The 23,541-nt window shown below is 39.8% G+C and overlaps 1 protein-coding gene across 1 annotated transcript in view; it reads right to left on the bottom strand.

Annotated features, from left to right (window-relative positions):
* Positions 1-23,541, bottom strand: part of WDR7 (WD repeat domain 7) — a 320,651-nt gene that overhangs the window by 229,051 nt on the left and 68,059 nt on the right. The window contains exons 15-16 of the mRNA XM_019640631.1: positions 2,923-3,692; positions 1,483-1,571 (exon numbers count right to left, since the gene is read on the bottom strand). Coding sequence (XP_019496176.1) covers positions 1,483-1,571; positions 2,923-3,692 — 859 coding nt within the window. The remainder of the gene's footprint in view (positions 1-1,482; positions 1,572-2,922; positions 3,693-23,541) is intronic.

The raw sequence follows: 23,541 nt of genomic DNA, 5'->3' as shown, positions 1-23,541 counted from the left end.
GTGAGCGGCCAGCAGCCGCAGTGAGCGGCCGTCCAGAAGCCGGCGACTGATCTGCCTCGCCAGGGAAGAGCGCAATGATGGTGCCAACTTGGGCCAGTGTCCTCCGCAACTAGACTGAGGAACGGGATGACAGCGGCTTGTCTGTTCCCCTTCCCTGATTCCCCAGCACTGTTCCCATCCCCTCAATTCCCCAATAAAAATCTTTACAAAAACAAAAAACAAAAAAAACAACTCCCTGCCTTTAAAAAAAAAAAAAAGTGCGCCCCATGATTGCCCCAGCTTACTGTCTGGAGGGGTTTTTTAGGGCAGGATACAGGAAGGGGAAATTGAGGACGAGACAGAAGTTTCCCTGAGTCGAAGAGACAGAGCTGAGAGTCTCAGGAAACTAAGGCGGCTAGAATTCATAGGACAGAGAGAGGAGAGCTGCAAAGATCGAAGTTCTTCAGAGACCTCTCTACCCCCTTAAATAGTCAGCAGAGTACTGATCAGTACGCATGTCAGGAAACTACGAGAAGCTGAGGAAAGAACCTACCAAAGAGCCAGAAACAGTGCTTGCGCCCCGCAGCCTGACTGAACAATTCATTAATTCGTGGGGTATTGGATAGAGTACTCAGGAAGGTCTTGCCTTAGTAATGGGAAATAATTATCCTTAGACATAGAGCACCACTCCAAACCCACCTAACAAAACATAAACGCGAGACCAAAAAGAGATCAAAGTGTTTCCAAGGAACGTAACAGCTCAAGAAGGTTTATAAGAATGCAAAAAAAATGCAGTACCCAATCAGGTAAAATTCAAATATCTCCCATCTCATCAAAGATTACCAGGCATGCAAACAAGCAGGAAAGCACAGTCCATAATGAGGAAAACAAAACCAATTAAAATCGCCCCAGAGGCTTCCGGTCAAGATGGCAGATTAGGTAAAAGCTGTGCTTGCCTCCTCTCATGACCACAACGAAATTATACCCATATATTCAAAAAACTTGAGGACATAAAAAAGACCCTAATGAAAAACAAAGCTATAGACAAAAGTTAAGATGTACGATGATTTAAATAAAAAGAAAAGATTTCCACTTCGGATTACAATGTGTGAACTACTGGCATATGGCAGAATAGCAAGAGCATGAAAAAAAGAATTTAAACATTTCTAAATGTAGGTAAACAGTAAGTTTAACTTTTAAACTCAAGATATGCACAATTAAGGCACTAGTGTTGTCAAGTTAAGGTGCCTCTAATGCATAAAAATTAGGCCAAAGACTGTACAATAAAATTATGTGAAATATGCTCATTTATCAATTTCTAAATAAATCTGATTTATTTTTAACTGACATCTTAATTATCTATATTTACATCTGGAACATAACAACTTTTCTATCTTTTAACAATCTGAGACAAACAAAATGTTATGATGATACATTAGCTGTGTCTCCTCAGTTTCTAGGGCTGAAATGTCATGTCAATTACTTAATAAGATTTAATTTTACCTTGTTTAATCTGTCCTGGAACAACACTTCTGGAAGTTGGAGGGGAACCCCGTGCCTTAGAAAGGTCTGGGGTGCTTGGTCTGGGTGGCCTTTAAAAAGAAGAAGAAGATACATGTATATATATATATATATGTTCATATTTTCACATTTCCAGAATGATTTAAAATATTAAACTGTCTAGTTCCAAATGAACTGCAAAAGAAACACATACAGAACACTTTCAATTTACTGTTCCATACAAAACATCAGGACTAAAAATAGGGACATTTTGTTTTGTACCTATTCACATTTTTTTTTGTTTTGTACCTATTAACATTTTCCATTTCAAATTTTAATATAGTAAATTAAAGGATTAGCAAATAGCAAGTAAAAATTTCACAGCTACAATTTATGCTTTATACTAGTTTAAGAAATATTTATGAACACTTTAATGTGCTACCACTGACAAATATAATTAGTCCTTCTTTGTTCAATATTAGCATGCTGAGATTTCAGCTCATCCCATATCATTAGTTCCAAGAAATCATGGGCTCATACATTGAGTTTAAAATAAGTCAGCCCTAAAATCTGAAAAAAGGTAATAAGGCATTAAGAAATCTTGGGCTTTAGAGGCAGGCTGTCTCATTTTGAATTCTGGCTCTACCACTTACTAGCTGTGTGATCTTGGACAAGTTACTTAACCTCTCTGTGTCTCAGTTTTCTCATCTGTAATAAAATATAAGTACCTACCTTATAGAGTTAAAAGCATTATTGAGATAGTATCTGTAAAGCACTTACAATAGAGCCAGACACAAGGTAAATGCTACTTAAGTATGTTACATTAAAAAAAAAAATCTTAACATGGTTAACTCTCACTAACATAATAAAACCACAGTTTAAAAAAAAGTCTTTAAGATTTCTGGGAAATAGGAAATAGCAATTCAAGTTAAGTCTAGAAATATTAAAAGAGTACTCTCCTATACTTAAAGTTTTCTCTTTTCCCATTGAAGAATTCTGACTATAGTTCTCATAAAATTCTGAAACCAATCATTCAACATATATTATTCATTACATAGGGGTCAAAATGAAGAGAAGCATTTCAACCAAATACACATTTTGAATTAAATGCTGTTGCGAACTTTAAGTAGGTACACTTCAAAGATCATATTTACTCAAGTGCTAGTCTAGAATTCATCTATTAAAACTGAACTGTAACCTGCTCTCTCATTCTGAATTCTTTTTTTAAATAGCTAGTCATTACGAGTATCGATAAAACTATATAATTTTTATTATGTTTTAAGTCATGCACATTGTGTCTTAAAATGTAAAGGGGGAACATTGAAATGACACAAAACTGCTAAAATGGGTAGAACCTCCCCCCTGCCAAAAAAAAAAAAAAAGGTAATAAACAGTGGCTGTTTTTTTTAACATGACAATAAAATCCAATGATCATGGTCACACCTGGTCGGGCCCTTCTTCATGTGATCACCAATAAACGTTGCGTTGGTCATACTCATTAGGGTATTTGCCAAAGAGATGACGGACAGTAGGTGCTGCGTGGTGACGGCTCGGGACACTCCGTACGTGCCCTTCCCCACTCCCTCCGTTGCCGGCAGCTTCCTTCCGACGTCCGCGTTCCCGTGGGATAGCTTAGAAGCGGCCCGGTTATGACCGGGAAGCATCAGTGACATGTGGCCTCCTCTCGATAAGAGACCGAATGAAACTGGGCAATGGGGTTTCAGCATCCCCAGGCGATCGAGACAAACTTCATCCAGAACTTCATTCAAACCCCAGGCGTGAAGGCAGGACATGAACAGCTTCGCGGTGTCCATCGTTAAATTATATTCTAACAGGGTCAAGGGCTTCGATTTGCTGGCCCGGTATTCAGGATCGCTCTCCTCCCTCCTCTGCCTCATGGTTTCCTCATCCTCCTCTTCGTCGTCCAGGAGGTGCTCCTTGATGTTTTCTTTGATGGTTTCTTTCACTTGTTGGAAGAGAACTGCTGCTCGTTTTCCGGTCAGAAAAGAGCCCCCTTTGTCCGGCCTGCCAGATGCTTTCTGCAAGTTCTCTGGGGAAATAAGCGCAGTGTTCGGCCTGGCGGCTTCTTCAGTCAGGAGGTGAATAATCAGCGCTTCCACATCAAAGAAAAGCACGTGTACATCCGGGTCTGTCAGGTTGGTCTTTATTGCTTGAACCATCAGGGAGTTATGAGAATATTTAGGTAAATTTCCCTGCAACAGATATTTATAAAAGATGGTTATAGTTAAAAGCGTTTAATTTCATACATTCATTGATGAACAATTAATAGTCAAAGGAATTTTAATTTTATTAAGCTGTCTCTTTAAGTATCTCTATCATGAAAGTAACTCACCAACTGCCAGTCAGCAGCAGGCAAAAGATACGAACTTACACAATCCGGAGAACTTTGTGCTGAAACAATTGTAAAATCATCGATTCGTTTTTAAGAAACAAAGAAATAAAAGTTCATTATAGAAGCTGGGAGTCTTCTTACTCATAGAACGGATTCAAATTGGTTTCAATAACTTACAGGCCACTCTTTTCTCTGGGAAAGAACTACTGTTCCACCTGAAAGAATAATGCATTTATCATGGCCTCTCATGCTTTTAAGTGGCTGCACCATCAAATCTCTCCTTTTCCCACTTTACCTCCCGTCTCTCCCTGTTCACAGATTGCTTTCTCTCAACAGAGAACATGCTCAAGTGTACTTAGAATCTACAAAAAGGTGAGATCCTTTGACCATGCCCCGTCTTCTATGTATTTCTCTCCCTGCTTTTAGCCAAATTTACAGAAAGTAGTAGACTCATCCAATGACAACTTTTCATTCTCTCCCCTCCTTAATCTCTTTGCAGTATCCGACACTGTTTTTACTGAGCAATCCAGAGAAAAAGTACGAATAAAAAGATTAAAAAGCCACCTCTCCCAGCTTCCCAGAGAACAACTTCCTGGCGGGCCTTCTAATTCTGACCACCCTTCTGAGCCATTCTGCAAACTCCTTCTTCCTCCCACATCATCTTCTATGTAGGTGGCTGCCTGATGTCCATCATCCGCCAGACCAGCCTCCGGCAGGAGTTTCCATCCTGTATTTCCAACGGCTTGTATTTGGATGTGCCACCGTCCCTCATATCCCGTGCACTAGTCTCCACCCTCCTGCTAAGCCCGCTGTACCTCCCATCTCATCAGCTGAGAGTCACTCCTCTTCCATTCTATCCCCACTGTCACCATCACCACATTCAGATCTTTATCTTTCTCCTCTACACAGGGTTCACTGCCCCTGTCTCTCCTTCCTCCAGTCTGACCTTCACAGAGCCACGGGGCTTTTTTCTGAAGCACAAATTTAATCATGTCACTCTTCTGCCAAAAACTGCCATTATCGTGGGTTATTAAGAGAAATAGAAAATACAAGATAATTAAAAACTAAATAAAAATATAGGTGAATATATCTGATCTCAAGATGAGAATGGACTTTCCAAACATACTTAAATTTAAAATTCACTACTATAAAAATGTTAAAAGGCAAGTAAGAAATAGGACTGATGAGTCATAATCTAAATATATAACTATTTTTTTATTCATTTTAGATATTATATTTTATTTATTTTTAACTAAAGTTCATTGGGGTGACAATGGTTAGTCAAGTTACATAGGTTTCAGGTGTACAATTCTGTAATACACCATCTGTATATCACATTGTGTGCTCACTCACGACCCAGTCAGTCAGTTCTCCTTTCATCACCACATATTTGATCCCTTTTACCCTCATCTACGACCCCTTACCCCTTACCCTCCGGTAACCACTAAACTATGGTCTGTCTGTGAGTTTTTATTTCTTCATTTGTTGGTCTTGTTCCTTTGTTGTTTTCAGTTTTATATACCACATATCAGTGAAATAATATGGTTCTCAGCTTTTTCTGTCTGACTTATTTCGCTTAGCATAATAATCTCAAGGCCCATCCATGTTGTCGCAAATGGCACTATTTCATCTTTTCTTATGGCAGAGTAGTATTCCATTGTGTATATATACCACATCTTCTTTATTAAAATCAATGAGAAAATACTAATCCCCAAATAAAAGAGAAAAATACCATAAAGGTCGAGGATAATTCACAATAAAAGAAACGTAAATAGTCATAAGTATAGAGGGAAAGCTGCTCAAACTAGTTTTCCAGGAATAGCAGTTAAAATAACCAGAAGATACCATTTACAAAACTAATAATAAACAGTACATACTAAAAAATACTTAGCCAGGAGACCAATGAAAGTCACAGCCACACACTGCAGGCAGGACTTTAAATAGCAGCCATTTGGCAGAGTAATTTGGTAAAATGTATCATGAGCCCTTAAGACTGTCTGATCCAGTACATTTATTTCTAGAACCCTATTTTCAAAAGTCAGAAATATAGACAAGGGTTTATGTGCAAAGACGTTCAGTGAAACAGTATCCATTATTTTAAATTGAAAACTTATATAATCTAACAATAAGGAAACAGGTAAATAATTTAAGCATACCCATATAATAGAATTAATACTTCAATCACTAAAAATCTTGTTTTCTGGGCACATTTAACCACATGGAAAAATGCCAATGTTCCAATTTTAAGTAAGATAAAATTACACACATGCTTGTATGCGTACACACATAGTATGGTCCTGATTTCGTATGTTGAATGCGTAAGTATATATGAGCATGGTGAGAAACAATGGAAAGAAATACACAAAAATGTTAATATAAGTTACATTTTGTGATGAAATTATAGAAATTTTCATTTTCTTCATATTTCTATGTATTTCTTAAATTATACATAACCGATATATGCTATTTTCATAATTAGAAAGTAAAGGTCTAGGATAAAATGCAAAACCCGTCAGCATACCATTCCAGGCCTATGGCACGGTTTGATACCAAATACTTTTCCAGCTTTAACAAACAGCCTCTAGCACCACAACCAGGGTCCCTCATCCTTGATCACTTTTACGTATTTATTCCTCTGCCTAAAATATTCTCCTTTCCTCTACTCCAGTCCCTTTTCTTCCATCAAGACCCTAATTCTCCCAAGGAACGTTAGTCCACGATAAATCTAGTTCTCGTAATATTTTATATCTACTATACCTCACAAATTTGTGTGTCTTGGCTATATTTTTTGGTTAATTTGTATATTTACACTTGGGTACCACAATGTCTTACTGCTTTTGTGTAACCCTAAGCCTATCAGAGTACTTGGCAGAACAAAGAACATCATAAAAAATCTTTATAAAATTGTTTTAAATTGCTAATCACCTCTTCTATCATAAAATTACAACAACATCCCCTTAACTGATTTCCTTTTTGTCTCAGTTTTTCCATCAATGTTTCTTTCTAGCTTAAGAGGCTTCAACTGCATTTTATAACCTGTAGATAAAATCTTTGCAAAGCAAAGACTTCTTTGCAAAGTACAAAACACCCTCCCAAACACATTGCTGCCTACTCCTCCAAATTCATCTCTAACCACAACCCCTAAATCTTTTACTGCAATCTAATTAAACCACGTGTACTTTCCAGAACCATGCAGTCTCAGGCATCTCTGCCTTGCATCGCTTATGGCAGGATGATGTTCCTTTTTCAATCTCCCTACTGCCACTCGAGTCATACTTCTACCCATCCTTCAAGACGCATCTCAAGTGGCTGCTCTCCCAAAAATTATTTCCAGGATTACCACTAACTCTGCCTCTTTTGTATAAATCTCTGCTCCAAATTAAATGATATTTAAAGGGAAGTAGAAAATAAATACTATTGGGTTGTCGGAAAAGTCATGGCATATTTTTTCTGTTTTTTTGTTGCAAAAATGCATCATGACTTTTCCGACAACCCAATATTTCTATACTATAGCTAAAGAACCTAAGGTGTATAAGTAATAGACAAATTTACATTATATTTATATCTTTTACAAGTAAAAAAAATTCAAGATTTTCTGAATTTCATTCCTGTATGTAATTCATTCATTCCATATTCACATATGTTTGTGCAAGACACTGGGGATACAAAGATAAACAAGATGGTTTTCTAGTCATGGAACTCAAAAATAATAGTAAATAGTTCACATAAAGAAATTATTACAATGTGGTATGAATGGTGCTATAAAAAGGGGGGATTATAACATAAGATAAGGGACACAATGGAGAAAAGTACCAAGTCCACCTTGGTGACCAGGGGGAGCCTCACAGAAGGAGTAACTTGGCAGAAAGACAGCAGGATGTGAAAAAGGATAAAGGCAGGAATCATCATAGGATGGATGCTGATGAAACCACAGGTGAGCAAGATGAAGAATGCAATGGATGGCTCGTCGAAGGTCCACACCGAGGGGTCTGAACTGTGTCCTGCAGGCTCGGGAGCCACTAAAGCAGAGCTTCTCTCAGAATCATCAGAGGTGCTTGTCAGAATACAGGGTCCTGGACCTGACAGCCGGCCTGAGTCAGTATCTCTGGGAATGAGCCAGACTCTGCCTAATGATCACTCCAGGTGACTTCAGGCCGTCAAGTTTGAACACTCCTGTCTAAAGACTTAAATGAGAGAGTAGCATGATTAAACTTAATTTTATAAATTAAAATTATAAAATTTGACCCACCAGCAACGTTGGCTGAAAAGCAGTATCAGAGCCATGACTATGAACCAGAAGGAATCAAGCCATCCAGATGAGGGCAGATGCACATATGCAAAAGTGTAAAAATGCAGAAAATGGGAAGGACTGAAGAATGCGTACATCGCCTTTTGTTTCTCACAGCACGGCGCCTTACAGCCATTTTGTCAAACGCTGAATGTGTAATGTCAGATCCTATACCTAATGCTTTGAACCTACTGACACTAATTTGACTGAATGATACACAAAATGATATATTTAGAACTACATTATATCTAACATAATATTATTGATATGAAAATCATTATCAATAATGATAGCTACCACATCTTAAGCTGTTGCTGTGGCCCAGGCATTATGCTAGGCATTAGGGTTGGTTATGCCACAGCACAAGGTACAAAATCATCTCATATCAATATTAGGTAGATAGACGTGACACTAGGTATGAGGGAAAAGGTTAAAAAGAAAGCCCACCAGAGTACTTCAGTAGATACTGTCTTTCCAGTAAAGATCTACAAAGTTATTTTAGGAGAAAGGCACACCATTTCTACCACAGGATATAAAAATCAAACATGTTTGGTAAAAGAATTATTGAAGCAGCAAGAGTGGCTTGGAGAAAAAAGGCAAGAGTGAAGATAAAGATCGACTTTTAAGCTCTCCTGTGATGTCGGCCACACATGTGCCCCTTTCAGCATCCTCAGATCTGCCCAGATTTCTGCCTCTGCCTGGAGGTGTGCCCGCGGACAGCCTGTGTGCTTGGACAACTGAAAGGTTATCTAGTGTCTACTACCGTGATATCTGGATGTGATTGTATGGGACTCCTCTTATCACAGCCCCTCACAACCTGCTACTGATTGTGTCACTACAGCACAAGCTGCACTAATAGCAATCCACAGTCAGAAAAAGACAGGGTAAAAGAGAAACAACACAGCAATAAAAGCAGATGAGAGGAGACTAGATGGAGGCTGAAAGGAAGAAGGGACAGAAAATGGCTCACCCCAGTCCTGTGGATCAACTAGAATTTCTGATATTGCCAAGTCCTGCGTATGACTTGCAATGCCTGACAATGGATTTTACTGGCTTAACAAATAAAGTCTTATTACCACAAAACATAGATATCCAGCAAAGCTGTGAGGGTAAGATTTTAGCTAAATGCTTGGAGATGGCAGAGCTGCTCACCGACACGCTTGATATTCTAATAGGTTCCACTAAGATTAGCTAAAGGAAAATGAATAAAAACATCTATCAAACTCCAAAGGGCTCTTGGCTTAATCATAAGATATACATGTCTAGAGCAAGCTAAATCATTCAAATCCCCTCTGTATTCTTAACAATGTCACACCCAGGCCGTAATCCAGGCTACCTGACCCTGGGAATTCACTAACAGGGATGTTGGCTTGCTTGCTCTGCCACCTTTATTAAGAATGTCTGAAATGTGAGCTCACAAACTCCATTTTACATTATCATGGAGGAAGATGAAATTCAATTCAACAAATATTTGTGGAGTGCCTATTATGTGCAAGATGCTTGGGAGAAAATCAAGCCCCTGTACTTATGGCAATAATTTAAAAACTTACTGGGAAAAGGCCAACATGGAAAGTTAAATCATAAGGTACATATACATGAAATGGTCTCAGATTCGCTACTGAAGCTCAGTGGTAATGCAAAATACATGCATATACACACACTTACTTAAAAAGCTAGTAAGACATATAGTGACATTTTCCTTGTAAGTACTAAGCCTATTATAACTTTGTTTCCTGCATAGGGGAAGATACAGATTCAGCCATTTCAAATACTAAATAAGGAACTTAAAATATTACAGAAATGCAACAACAGGAACATTATTGGGTTGCTTGTTCATTGCTGACCGTGAACCTGTGGCGATCACATGAAGAGAAGCAGTTCAAATTGTCTCAAGTGAAAACCCAAGGCAAATGACAGAATGACAGTGGTGAAACTATTTCTTATTCAAGCACGGGTAGTTTTTCGACACCTCCACACACGTACACACCACAAGTGGCAGCTCCCAGCAACAGCAACAAAAAACCTTAAAATCTGCAGAGGAGAAAATGTCAGTGCATTCCTGCTACACCATTTCTTATTATATATTTGAATATATGCTAGATTGAACCATGCCTGCTAAAACACCTGATAGCTTTGTCCCCTCAAACCAACGTTCTAGTGAGATGTTAAGTGAATTTCATTATACTCAGTGACTCAGAGGAACTGAAGACATCGGCAATAAGCTACTCTTGCACGCTTCACATCAGTGGTCCTGATGTCAAGGCTTACTTATTTCTGAACTGTTTTTACCATTATAGTTTTTGAGACTATTTGTAAAGTTACCTAGTATAATAACTTACTATTTTTCCTAAAAGAGCATTAAGTCGGATCTATCAGTATAATATCAAATGATTCAGATTTCTACCTAAACATGGAGTTGATTCATGCCAGTGAGCATAAACCATCAGCTGATTTTGATGCTAAAGTGTAAAGCAGGAGAGTGAATGATTTTTTAAAAATCTGAATCCACTTTGAAACCAGAGATCAAGGACACGAAGAATAAGACTAGGAAGTCTTAGATATCTAACACACATCCATACACACACATCCATACACACACATCCATACATGCTTCAATAAATATCAATACTGACTCCTAAAATAGAATACAAGAAAAAAACAGATATAATTTTTTATTGAAGATCTTTAAAAGAACTTCTGAAATTCTGATGTATAATGTTAAATGCAAAAGGTTCAACGAATACAAGCACGCTGATGTCTCAATGTACTTTTAAAATATTCTAAAATTAACTAAGGGAAAATCCCACCATCTACTATTAAAAATACGTGGTTTTAAAGTGAATGATTTTATGTACTAGGAAAAAGGAAGGAAAGGATGGAGGGAGGAGGGGAAAAAGAGGGGGAAGAGCATAGAGGGAAACAGAAACTATAGCAGGAAAATGTGTAAGCCTACAATGGATATTTGGTGCCCTCTGCTGTTGCATTGCTGTTACTTAATACTGACAGGATAACACAGAAGACGAGTTCTTTCTCAGAGAATCCATTTCAGCTGGAATGCGACAATTTACTTATCTTAAATATATGAATTGGGCTAGGGCAGGATTTTAAGTGTGAATGACAGTATACTCATTAGAGTGGCATTTTTACTTCCTTTCATGTGTTTTCATTAATAACAAGCATTAAAAGAGACAGTTAACCTATTGAGGGATTTTAAGGTTTGATACTGTCCTATAATTTATTTCATGACATAAAATATAAATTCTTCAAAAGCAAATAATAAGTATTAAATACAAATTCTTAGATCTCGCCTTTTATCCAGAAAGTATCTTCTGATTATATTTCTACAGGCCATGTCTTACTTAATAATGTTTGAATAGTAATATCCAAGTGGTACTAATACATTAAGAGATTAGAAGATTAATATATTAGGTTTCCACACAATCGCACAAAAGAGGTTGACTTGCAAATCTTCCCAAAGGGCCAAGTTACCAAAGTAACAAGACCAGGAGCCCTGGTGGCTGGGACCTCCCCATTCCTCCATTAGACCTTTATAGGAATCACTTTACTCCCTAGCATCAATTCTTCTCTCTTCCAAATAAAGAAAAGTCTACCTACTTCAAAGAGAGGCTGCAAAGAGCTAATAGATAACACAGGCAGTATTCCTTTCGCTGGCAAAAGAGATAAGAAAACCCACTCATTTTATCGCAAATGAAGGTGTTAAAGACACATATGAAAATAGTTTAAACCAACTGAAGGAATGAAACTAAAACAACAGGCCCTCCTATTGTACGTAACATACCCTTCTGGGTGTCCCAAAACCCTAATACATGGGAATGAATGGAAATGAGATGAGATTCTTGGAAGCCAAATTGGTAAGAAAAAGGGTAAGACTAATAATGACAAAATGAAAAGGAGAAAAGAAAACTGCTCCAATCTACCCTGGGTCACTGGGGTGTGCCATCTCTGACTTTCAGAAATACCTACACTCAAGTAGGTTCTAACCTGTTTTTAACCCTCTTTTCCCCTCACTGCTGGCCTCGGCCCACTTCTCACTAGGCCCAGCCCCCCACCCACGTCCCCCCTGCCAATCTGCCCATACTGTTCCCTTTGCCTGGGACAGCCTTCCCCACTTTTCTTCCTGATGTCAAGCCTCCAAGTAACTGACCCTCTCAAAAGCCTTCCCCACACTTTTCAGGCCAGCTCATCTCCGCCGGGCTGTCTCCCACTCAGTTCATACCTGAAGTTCAAGCCCATCACACTGAACTGCACACGTGTCCCCCACATCAGCGCGCAGCTCCTCACCGCTCGTGTACTGGGTGTGGGGGTGATTACTGCACTCCCCAGCTGTTCTAGCTTGGGGCGTACGGTATGTACTCAGCGTGTGCTGAATGAGTGAATCCGTCAGTCAATCAAGAGTATTAATGTGCGTCGAATACCTATTGTGATAAATGTTTTCAAACAGGTTACTCATTTAGCTCCACCACAACCTTACTTATTACCCCCGCTTTAGAGCTACACACAAATGGAAGCTACGAGAGGAGTCAGTCACGCAGGTCACGCGGCTGGCCAATGGTCAGGACACAGGGGGACGTCAGGGTCCTGCCGAATCTGCCTGACACTTAATTCTACAGATCAAGGAGTTCTCAGCATTAGTTCTGCGGAGATCACAGAGATGGGTGCTCGGGAGGTGAGGGAACCCTGGAAGACTGGGTCGCCCGCAGTGATTCAGGGAACAGTTGGTGCCGGGCCCCGGAAACAAGGAGCCAGACTAAGTGGTCCTTTGAGGAGCCCCTCGTCTGACGGAGCAGCGGTGCTGAGCCAGGGGTGACTGCTCCCCCAGCCCCACGGGGCATTTGGCTAAGTCTGGAGACACCCTTGTTAGCCACAACTGGGAGAGGGTGCTACTGGCATCTCGTGGGCAGAGGCCAGGGATGCCGCTAAACATACTACAACGCACAGAACGGCCACTAGAACAAAGAATCATCCAGTGGAGCTCAAGTGAAGAAAGCCTGATACAGAGAAATACGCATGTAAACAATGACATCTCCTTGCTTCCACGTACTGGCACAAGAAAGTACCGGGAGAGACATAAGCCAAGGGCCAGAGGACCAGAAAAGATACAGCGGGCTCTGCTAGACCTGGCGGCACTGCCGGAAAACTGGGAAACCTTTGTAGAGACAGTGGTCATAGAACTGGGGCGCATGAGATGAGTGGGGGTTAGGGTGACGTGGCGCAGACAAGGACATGCCTGGCTCAGCAAATAGAAGTGCTCCATTTCCTAGAATGTAGGTGACCTGGACTGGGGAACCAAGTTATTGTACATTACACTGTGAAAAACTAAAATCCTGATTTATGCTGATAAATCCCCTCCTTTTGTCTTTGCCTTTTTTTTCCCTACCTCTTCCTTTACGCCTACCCACTCCCCTGAGAAAACAGCACTTTCACTAGGGCAGACCGATGCTAGGTGTGACTGTGGTGTGACTGTGACTAAGAAAAGTAGGTATCTTGATGCAAACTACAAAGAGAGAGCTGTGCAGAAGACAGTCAAGATCTTTGGCTGTGCTTTGCCTATTCCAGCCCACTGAGAACACTGTATGGAATTCCGACCACAACCACTACAAACCAAATGTATTTCCTATCCTTGGACAATGCAATAAACTGCCTCCCGGGGATGACTGACTGATTTCCATTCAAGGTTAATTTTAGGGCCTGCAATACCATGTCTTATAAGTCATCTTACAAGTTTCACATTTGAAAAATTTTAAAACCTCAAAATCCTTGTCACTGGCTCACGGCCTTGTTTGTCATCCATTATTCTAGGACATTTCACCATCCATGTAGGTCAGTGATTTTTAACCTATGGTCTGCAGCCCTTGGTAGACAATCCTTACAGAGATAAAAGGATTCAAAGTCGGAGAGCAAATGCCATTGTTAAACATAAGGTCATTTCCTAATAAAGTGAGTCACTAAGGTTACATGTGCTAATTATGTTCCAGGTGGTATTTTTTGTATCTTGCTCCTTATAATTTCAAGTTAGCATGATTACAGTTTTCTAGACTTTTAGTATTCTATTTAGATGTCACACTATCATGAAATGCAGAACAATGGCACAAAGATTCTACTGCATATGGACACAGGAATTTCCTATAAAAGCAATGTTTTCATATCCGTGCATTGTAAGTGCTGGTTTTCAATTGCTGCTATTCCTGCTTTAAAATTCTAAGTTCCCACTCGTTTCATCATTTAGTTTGGGGTTTTTTATTGGCATCAACAATAGTTTGAACTCCTCTTTCTAAAAAGAAGCATAAGGCATGGGTGAGTCCTATTGTTAAATCATCCACTCAACCCTTGTCCCCGGGGACATGGCACTGCACTCTCATCAGTGTTCTTCACCCAGTGCCAAGTAGGAAACGCTGAGAGAGCGGGCATCAGGGCCTTTTGCACCACCAAGGACTGAGAGCCACACTGACCATCCCAGCTCCTCAGCTGTCTCTGCTGCCGTTCACTTCAGGTCCACCATCCGGCAGCCAGCTGTTCCCACGGCGATGCACACCGGGTCCTGGCCTCACCTCAGAAATCCTGACTGTTAGCATCGCTGCAATCTCCTATAGTTCCAGACCTTCCGCCATACCTGCTCTTCACCCCTTTAGAGCAGTGGTTCCCAACCAAGCTGCTGCACGTTAGAATCACCTGGAGAACTTTAACACTCCCAACACGCAGGTCCCACCCACACCGATTACATGGAAAGCCCGTGAGTAGGAATCAGGCACCACTTTTTAAAGATACTCAGGTGATTTCAATTTGCAGCCGTTTGGGAACCACAATCAAAGAGACATTCACTCCCTGGTTTCCACAATTTTTTCAAAGACCATCAGCCTTGTCCTTCTTCACGTTCCTTCCTCAAGGAGCCTAGAACCCGTGGTTAATTGTATCAATCAATCTTGTCCAACTACCCTCAACGCCCTTTTACTTCTGAACCACAAAACTGGAATTCTGGAACACTGATCAAGTTTTCCTGCTATTTTTTCACACACTAATTTTTCTACAGCTAATTACAATCTGCTGCAACTATAAATCGTAGTCAATCCCTTTCCTTGTTCTTAGCCGGTCCTCCTCTCATCCCCCAATCTCTACCACTCACATCAAGTCCCCTACTCAGGCCTTGCTCCCTCCCTCATCACAGACCCTCTCACCTCCAACTTCTCGGAAAAATGGGAAGGCTTTAGAAATGCTGTCTCTTCAATCCCCATCCACTACCCAGCCTGCTCTTCTCCCCTTCAGTTTTGAAAATAAAGTTTCCCTCCTCCAGGCCAAAGCCAACTGCCTCCCCTGTCTTTGAAATCTGCCACGCTCTCCTCTCCTGGGAAAGCTGACTTCGTCACCCATGTCCTCCCTACCCTGATCTCGGGCCTTCTTCTCTACATTGGCTCTTTATCCTTAATCCACACGTTCTCACCTGTGTCCAAAACGGCATTTCCCTCTGGCTATGCTCTGTCTCCTTCCTTCTCATACAAACTTTTCCAAAGCATTCTACACTTGCTATTTCTACTTCCACATTTCCATTCACTCCTTCAGCCACCGCCATCAATGCGCCCCAATGTCCCGGGGAAAAGGGACACTAATGACCTCACTGACAAACATTTCATTCCCTCTAATACTCAACATCTATTGCCTTTGAAACAACGGATCACTCTCTCCCCTTCTTGAAACTTTGGTTCCCTCCGTCTGCAAGTTGCCACGTTCTTCTTGCTCTCCTCAGACTCCTCACACTCATCCTATCCACAACCATTTTCTCTTCCTCTCCTTAAAGTTGGCATCTCAAGAAGCTCAGCCCATTCGCTATCTTTAAATTATCTCACCCACTGCCACGGTTTTAAGTCCCAGGTCCATTGGACATTCCTCGGTCTGTGTGTGTGTCCATTCCCTCACCCCTCCCTCAAATTTCCTTCCCTCATGATACTCAAAGCAACTTGTCCTATTCCTGCATTCCATATCAAACTTGATAGAGCCAGTCAGGAAACCCAGAAGTCAACCGTCCTTACTACCTGTGCCCAATTCATCACTAGGTCCAGCCAAACATCATTCCCAAACAATTCTTGAATTTAAACTCTTCTCTGTAGTCCCTTGTATCTGGTATACATACCGGCTTTCACAAAACATTCTTTTTGCAGGAAATGTTCTAATGTTAATTTTTTTTAAAGTTTGAAAGCCACTGAGATAAAAGATCAGGTTTAAGCCCCTTCACAGGGTACTCGTGAACTAGCCCCTCTTTCTGTCACTTCCTCTCTCCCCTCAGCGCTGCTCCAGCAATACTGAGCACACATGGCATTTCCCACTTCCCTTTGTGCATCTGCCACCGGCTCCTCCCAGAACACGCTGCACCATCTCCATCCATCTTCTGCCTATATTCTACTCATTCTTCAATGTCCCCTCCTCCATGAAGCCAGTCCTGATGACTGCAGGATAGGCCAGGTTTCTGCAATACATTTGGCATTTCTCAGCCATCTCACTGACTGCATTGCATTGTATTTATCTGTTTCTATTTCCTGAGGGTAAATATCCGTCTTATTCATTTCGGTTCTCTAGGGTCTACCACAGTACCGAGTAGTCAATAAATGTTTACTGAACAAGACTGATTCAATTATTTTCTAACAAAGGCTATAAAAGTCAAGAAGTTTGAAAATCTTTTCTATGGTCGAATAAAGAGCATATTGTTCAAGCACATTAGAAGAAATTATTTCTTACCCAAAGTACTAACATATTAATATTTATCCACAGATGTTTATACTTCTATCAAATTTACTTCACAATATCTTCAAGTTCCCAAATAAGTTAAATATAAAGTATCGTTCACAAGGGCTAGAAATATCCAGCTGCTGAGAAGGTCACTGGCTAAATCTATCTAGTGTTCCTATGCTCTCAGCAGTCTGCCATTGGATTTATTATGTAAGATGGTGATAGAAATTTTTCCTTTGCTGGATCTCACATACGTTGCACACCAATCCAAATTTCTTGTCAGGTAGTGCGGTGTGTTAATATATTTCCAAAGAAAAACAAAACTGTTCTGAATTTAAAACCATCTTAGAACAAGACTGCTTTTTCTTGGCTCAGAATTATGTTTCATATGAACTGTGAACTCCATTTATAAATCCATTCAACACCTATTATGTGCAAGGCACAGGGCCAGTAAGGCACTAGAACCATGGCGTGTGTTAAGTTTCAGGAAGAGGCGTGCCCTTGCACGTGTCATTATTTCATGGCGTGAGGCAAGGACCACGATAAATCCAGTCACGTCTAATTCAAGGATCCTAAAAGGGGGAAAGAACCAAAACCCTGTAATCACCAATGAATTTAGTGAATATGAATTATATATGTAGTTACTTTGAGAGTTTAACTTTATTCCTTAATAAAATAATTGGTATTGTATTCATAGTTAACTAAAAGTCATCTCCCTCAACCTAACACAAGAATTGGTGGAAAGTTAACCTGAGTTGGAAATATTCAAAGCAGTCATCCCAAACCTTATGAAATATCCACATATGATGTGTGTGCGCGTGCGCACGCGCACACACACACACACACGAGCACTCTCAGCCTATAGTGCACTTTCCTATGTGTGGGAAGAGTACTCGCAAAGTAAGGTAAATAGGAAGAAAGAATAATAGAACAGAATTAGAACATAAATATGTTAAAGGAATGTGAACCATTTTTACAGAGATGGATTTAACGTGATGGATGGATTGTGGAAGGGGGAAAACGATGGCGAGACAGAGAGAAAGAGGAAGGGAGGAGGGAGACAGGCCAGCTGGACTTCCTTGGCTGCCCTGTATTTACTTGTGTTTGTGATAACAGCAACTAACGTAATAATGCATGTTCAGAAATTGATTACATTACCTTATCTGTATACCTGTCCCAATCAATTACTTTAAATCTTTTTACATTTATGGTTCCAAAAAAAAAAAGAAACTTTTTAAGATTACTCCTTAAGGCATCTCTTTACCAAAAGCCTCATGTTAAATTCTAAAGTTTTCATTCTAAAAGTTCTTAAGGTGATTTTAAGTTTCTACCAATTGACAAACAATAGAGAGGGAAGCAGTGGCAAAAAATAAAAAATAGAAGTCACTGACTGTTCACTGGAGAGCTGAAAGTCCTCTCAATAACCATGATGCTATGAGATTGTGGGGTAAGGGCAGTAGGTGGGGTGACATGTGAGGAAAATTCCCACCCAGACTGATGGACTCGGTAATCTGACATCTGCCAGAAGGCTAAGAATCTTCTCACATAAACAGAAAGCACGTGTCCTTTAAATTCAAACCCACACTGGTATCTGACCAGTGCCATACAGAAAAAGAGAAGAAATATATATTCACAGGTGTGCTTCATCTATTGGGTCGTTGGGAAAGTCATGGCATATTTTTCTGTTTTTCAATGCGTCATGACTTTCCCGATGACCCAATAGCTCAAATAATACACAATTAATATAAAGAAAGTGAATGTTTAATACTATTTCCCCTTAACTAATTCATTTCACTGAATTTTACACTTACCATCAAGAATATAGACACAAAGTAATTCTGGGAGGATCATGGCAGCAATAGCAGCACAGTTACTGGATTTTTCCAAATCCCCACATAAAATGAGACAAAGAAACTAGACGGAAAGACCAAACCCACTGAGAACATTGTCAACAAAACTAGGAGACAAACTATATCCACAAATCCCCAAATTCAAGTGGATGAGAAAACCTCGTATCAGGTATCTTGGTAGGAAGAAAGAAAGGGGGGCACTGAGGTGTCTGACAGGTCTAACAGGAAAACCCAAAATTGCTAACAGATATTTATCAGAAAAAACAAGGGGGCAATTTGAACCTGGGAGGGGTTTTACTCAACTCAACAGCGAGTGAACACAAGGGCTCACTGGGAAAAGGTCTGCAGGAGCGGGCACAAAAACATCCCAGCGCACTTGCACCACTGATGCCTCAGGGCTCCCTCCTAGGAAAGTCCTCACCACCACCCCCACACACACACCCCAATAAGGTTAAACTGCTACAAATGTAATCAAATTGACAGGCAATTTTTTTTTTTAAAAGGAAGAGGAACAGTACCAGGAAATATTAGAAAGCAAGCTACCATATTTTTGCACCACATGAAACAACCGAAGAGGAAGCTTTGTGAAATTAGGAAAGCTATTCAAAATATCCAGGAGAAGTCATTTCACAAAACAGAGAGCAACCAAAAGTACTGAGGTCAAATTGTCACAAGTTAAAAGAGAATAAGAACCAGAAAAAAACAGATGTGGTCACAAAGCAGGTCGAAATGAAAGTACTATTTCAAAAGATGCTGAAGAACATTTTTTAAATGATTCTCAACATGAAAGAATGACATAAATGAGAATTAGTAAAACAGAAATGAAATGACTGAACTCAAGAAAATATTAAAAATAAGAGAAAACATCATTTTAGCAATGAAGCCCAAACTGAAAGAAACACAAAGGTTAAAAACTACAACCAACAATCCCTTCAGAGAAGAAGGTGGGAAAAAAAAATGCTTTAAATCAAAAAGAAATGAAGCTTTTTCCCTTTGTAGGAGGCAAACTTTTGGGTGCCTCACCTAAAAAGAGGTTTGGGGTGGGTGGAAAATTGTTTACATAAAGGGGTAATTGAGCAAATAAATAAGTACATTGAAAATATTGGAAGTGAGGTTTTTCATAGTTGCAGAATTACAATATGCCAAGAGGGGAGGCTAGAACACGCACTGGAGTTTGGTTAGAATTGGAGTTAAATGTGTTAACTCATGGTATTTAATATATTTAGGAAGACAGAGAAACACTTAAAGATGTGTGTGTTTGTGTATGTGTGTATGTATATAAACATACACAGGTTATCTAGCTCTGTCTGCTGAGAGGCCCAGATGTGACATCACACCAGAAGCAATGAGGGCACACAGCATCCAGATGTGGCTTCTAACTATTATTCTCTGTTAAAGGGACTCACCCGTCACACAGGCGGGCACTCAATAAAAGCTTATGCTCTTCCTATGGCCATAGACATTTAACCCTTTGTTTTCTTAATGCTGGACAGCTTAGCTAAGGCTTCCTAAGTTTATTTAGGAAAGACTAGACAACAAGTAGTGTAATATAAAATTTTTATCATAATAATCATTTAGAATAAGCGAAAACTGAATTTATATATACTTATAAATATATCACAAATACACAACCAATATATTCATATTTTCTATTAAAATTCATTAAAATTTTGGGGTAGAATGTCAAGCAAGTTTAATTGATTCTTCAAAGGTCAGACGTATCATAAGAATTTTTCTAAGGTCAAAAAGAGTTCATCAGACAAGGCCCAGTATCTTGGATATAACATTATTTGGCTGGTCCCTGTGTGTACCCTTTTCACAAGGAATCATAAAATCAATTCAATCAGTATAAAATTTTTTGTTTACATAGTGAATTTTGTAAGCAAAAAACACAGAGTGTGTTCTCAGAGGGTTATGCTTGACTTCTAAATTCCATTTTCTCACCTAGTTACACAGATTACAAAGCTACTGACCTTTTCAAATATAGTCCATTCATGTTTTCAGGCTTTTGACTAATCAGACAACAGAAAGAGAAACATAAGGTAAAAGATATATCATCCTGGTCAGTTTTCAATTTCTTCAACCTGGTGATTTTTAAATATAAGTAGGGTGACTCTGTGACAACAATGCTACGATGTAAAGGTGCCTACTAGAAAGCACACACTAGACCAAAGCAATGAACTTCGCCGCAGTGATAGCTTTCTAGCTTCAGTAGTAAAATCTTGGCTCAAGGCATCTCCCGAGGTCTCCTTACCAAGAACCAATGCCTGTGGCAGATGCTTTATGAGAAAACTTGTCAAATAGATCACCTGATATGCTCAGGCCATCTTCTTAAAAAATTTATTTATGCATATTCATTAAATGCCACCACATGCTATCTATGATTTACTATTTATATTTTATTGGGTTGTCAGCAAAGTCATGACGCATTTTTGCAACGAAAAACATAGAAAAAATACATCATGACTTTTCTGACAACCCAATACAAATCTTCTAACTCTTAATCCAGTACACTACTTATGCTGGCTGTTATGGGGATTAAAAAAAAAAAGATGACTCTAACTTCAAGAGATTAAAGCCCCTTCCTTCCTTTTAACAGGTATCACAGCCTCCTTTGCTCCTCTCCCATAGCTCAGTTATATTTGTCTCCCTCTCTTTCATCATTACCGATTCTAAGGAAACGATGTCTGGTGAGGGTGAATTCTCCAACTCTATTCTCAACACCACGTTCCCCCCCATGGTGCCACCAAATACCCCTCCACCACAAAAATGTCAGTGAGCAACTAAACAAACTATAAAGGCTGCTCTTTTTTTTTTAACCTTTGAAACTTGGCTCTTTCATCTGTAAAATTTAAATGGTAGCAATATTACCTACTTTGTGTGTGTGTGTGGTTGTCTGTGCATTAAGTTACAGTGCATATTTTGCACTTAACATGCTTGTATAGAAATAGCAAAAAAAACCTCCCTCTCTATTATAGAAATTATATATAACATATGTATATTATATATTAATTTATATAGATTACTTTATATATGTGTATATATGTAATCCGTCTTCCTGGACCTTCTCTATAAAGTCTGCTCTTAACCCTGCAGTCCCTGAAGCTAACTACTCTTTTTTTTCCACCAAAAGCAAACTTCTTCCTCACTCTCTTATCTCTGCTTCACCTCCTGCTCATTCCTAGCTCTTCATACCCTGAGTTCTGGCCCAACTAACTCAACCGAAGCATCTCTCTCTCTTACTCATCACCAATGACTTTCCCAATTTCGAACTCAAACCACTCTTTTCTCTTCCCCAACACTTAATGTTATTTCCATTATCTGATCAACTGTCAACCTTTGGTTCCTTTACAAAGGTTTATTTTTCAATTATAAGTGTGGCCTAGCTCATTGGAGGTTACTTGCTCAAGGTCACCCCTAGGCAGCCAGTTGTAGAGATGCACACAGAGGTGCCCGTCGCCAGAACGCAGGCTCTTAACCACTCCTTTGCACTGCTTCTCAAAAATGAACCACAGCCTGCACCATGGGGGCACTGTGCCCACAACCTAGATATTAACAATGCCATCTTCTGATGCAGGGTCAGCACACTATGACCCAGTGGCCAAATCCAGCCCACTGCCTATTCTTGTGAATAAAGTTTTACTGGAAGCCAGTCACACTCATTCATTTGCATTTTGTCTGTGGCTGCTTTCACACTATAATGGCAGAGATGAATCACTGTGATACACCGTGTGGTGTCTACAATGCCTAAAATTGTCACTATGTAGCCCTTTACAGAAAAGGTTTGCCAATCCCTGTTCTAACCGTTTTTTTAGGTTTATTGCTTGCAAAATGAGGAAATAATAACTAACTCGTCTATATGCAGTGAGAATTAAGGAAGCCAGTACATCTGGAATAATCTAATGATAGCAGGCATCCCAAAATGTGAACTGTTGTCCAATTCAAGACCTGTATTACAGCATTTAAAGAAAACAAAAAATCCCACTTCTTTCTTGGAAGTTTTTTGCTCCCCCTACACACACCCCACCTCCCAACACCACAGAGAGGAGGTAAATGTCCCCATTACAGTCAGCCTCAAAGCGTATTCCAGGAGTTCTTCATTTCTCTAAACAGCTAGCTCCACCATTCTCCCTCCAACCAGGCTTGGATCTGAAATCATCTTGTACGTCTACACTCTTCTCTTGCTCATTTGTGAAGTCCCATTTATTCAACCTACCTGATAGTTTACAATCCCTCCCTTATCCTACATTTCCACGGCCTAATCCTATTCCAGTCCCCATTACCTCTTACCATATCATCCCAGTGTAGCCTCACAATTCACTTCCCACATCAATATTTATAAGTGTCCTGCATACAAATGTCAGACAAGGCAAAATGTTCCTTAAACAAACAAAAATCTCTTTTTGAGACTATTGAATATGGTGTCGCCACCCATTGAGTCCTCAACTTTGCATTCAAGTGAATTACGCAATACGATTCCAATCCATACCTCCAAACTAACTTTATACTACATTTCTTGGGGATTTACTATGCATCACATACGACATTAAGCGCTGGAAATAGAAAGATGAATAACTCAGCTCAGTCCTCAGATGCTCAAAATCTAATAGGGAACACAGACATAAAGAAAAAAAGAAATACCCCATACAAAATGAAGTGTTTCAAGAAAGGTCTGAACATTAAGGTGTGAGCACAAAGAGAATGCAAGAGAGCTAATTCCGCCACAGGGGACAGAGAGGATAAGGGTTGGAAGCGATTCACTATCCTCAAAGAGGAGAGGGATTAAAGAAGCAAGAGTGGGGAGGGAAAAAGACAAGATATAAGACATAGGATCC

This window comes from Hipposideros armiger, unplaced genomic scaffold (assembly GCF_001890085.2).
Source record: "Hipposideros armiger isolate ML-2016 unplaced genomic scaffold, ASM189008v1 scaffold_52, whole genome shotgun sequence".
In the NCBI taxonomy this organism is placed as follows: domain Eukaryota; kingdom Metazoa; phylum Chordata; class Mammalia; order Chiroptera; family Hipposideridae; genus Hipposideros; species Hipposideros armiger.
This window is presented reverse-complemented; position numbering and strand designations above follow the sequence as displayed.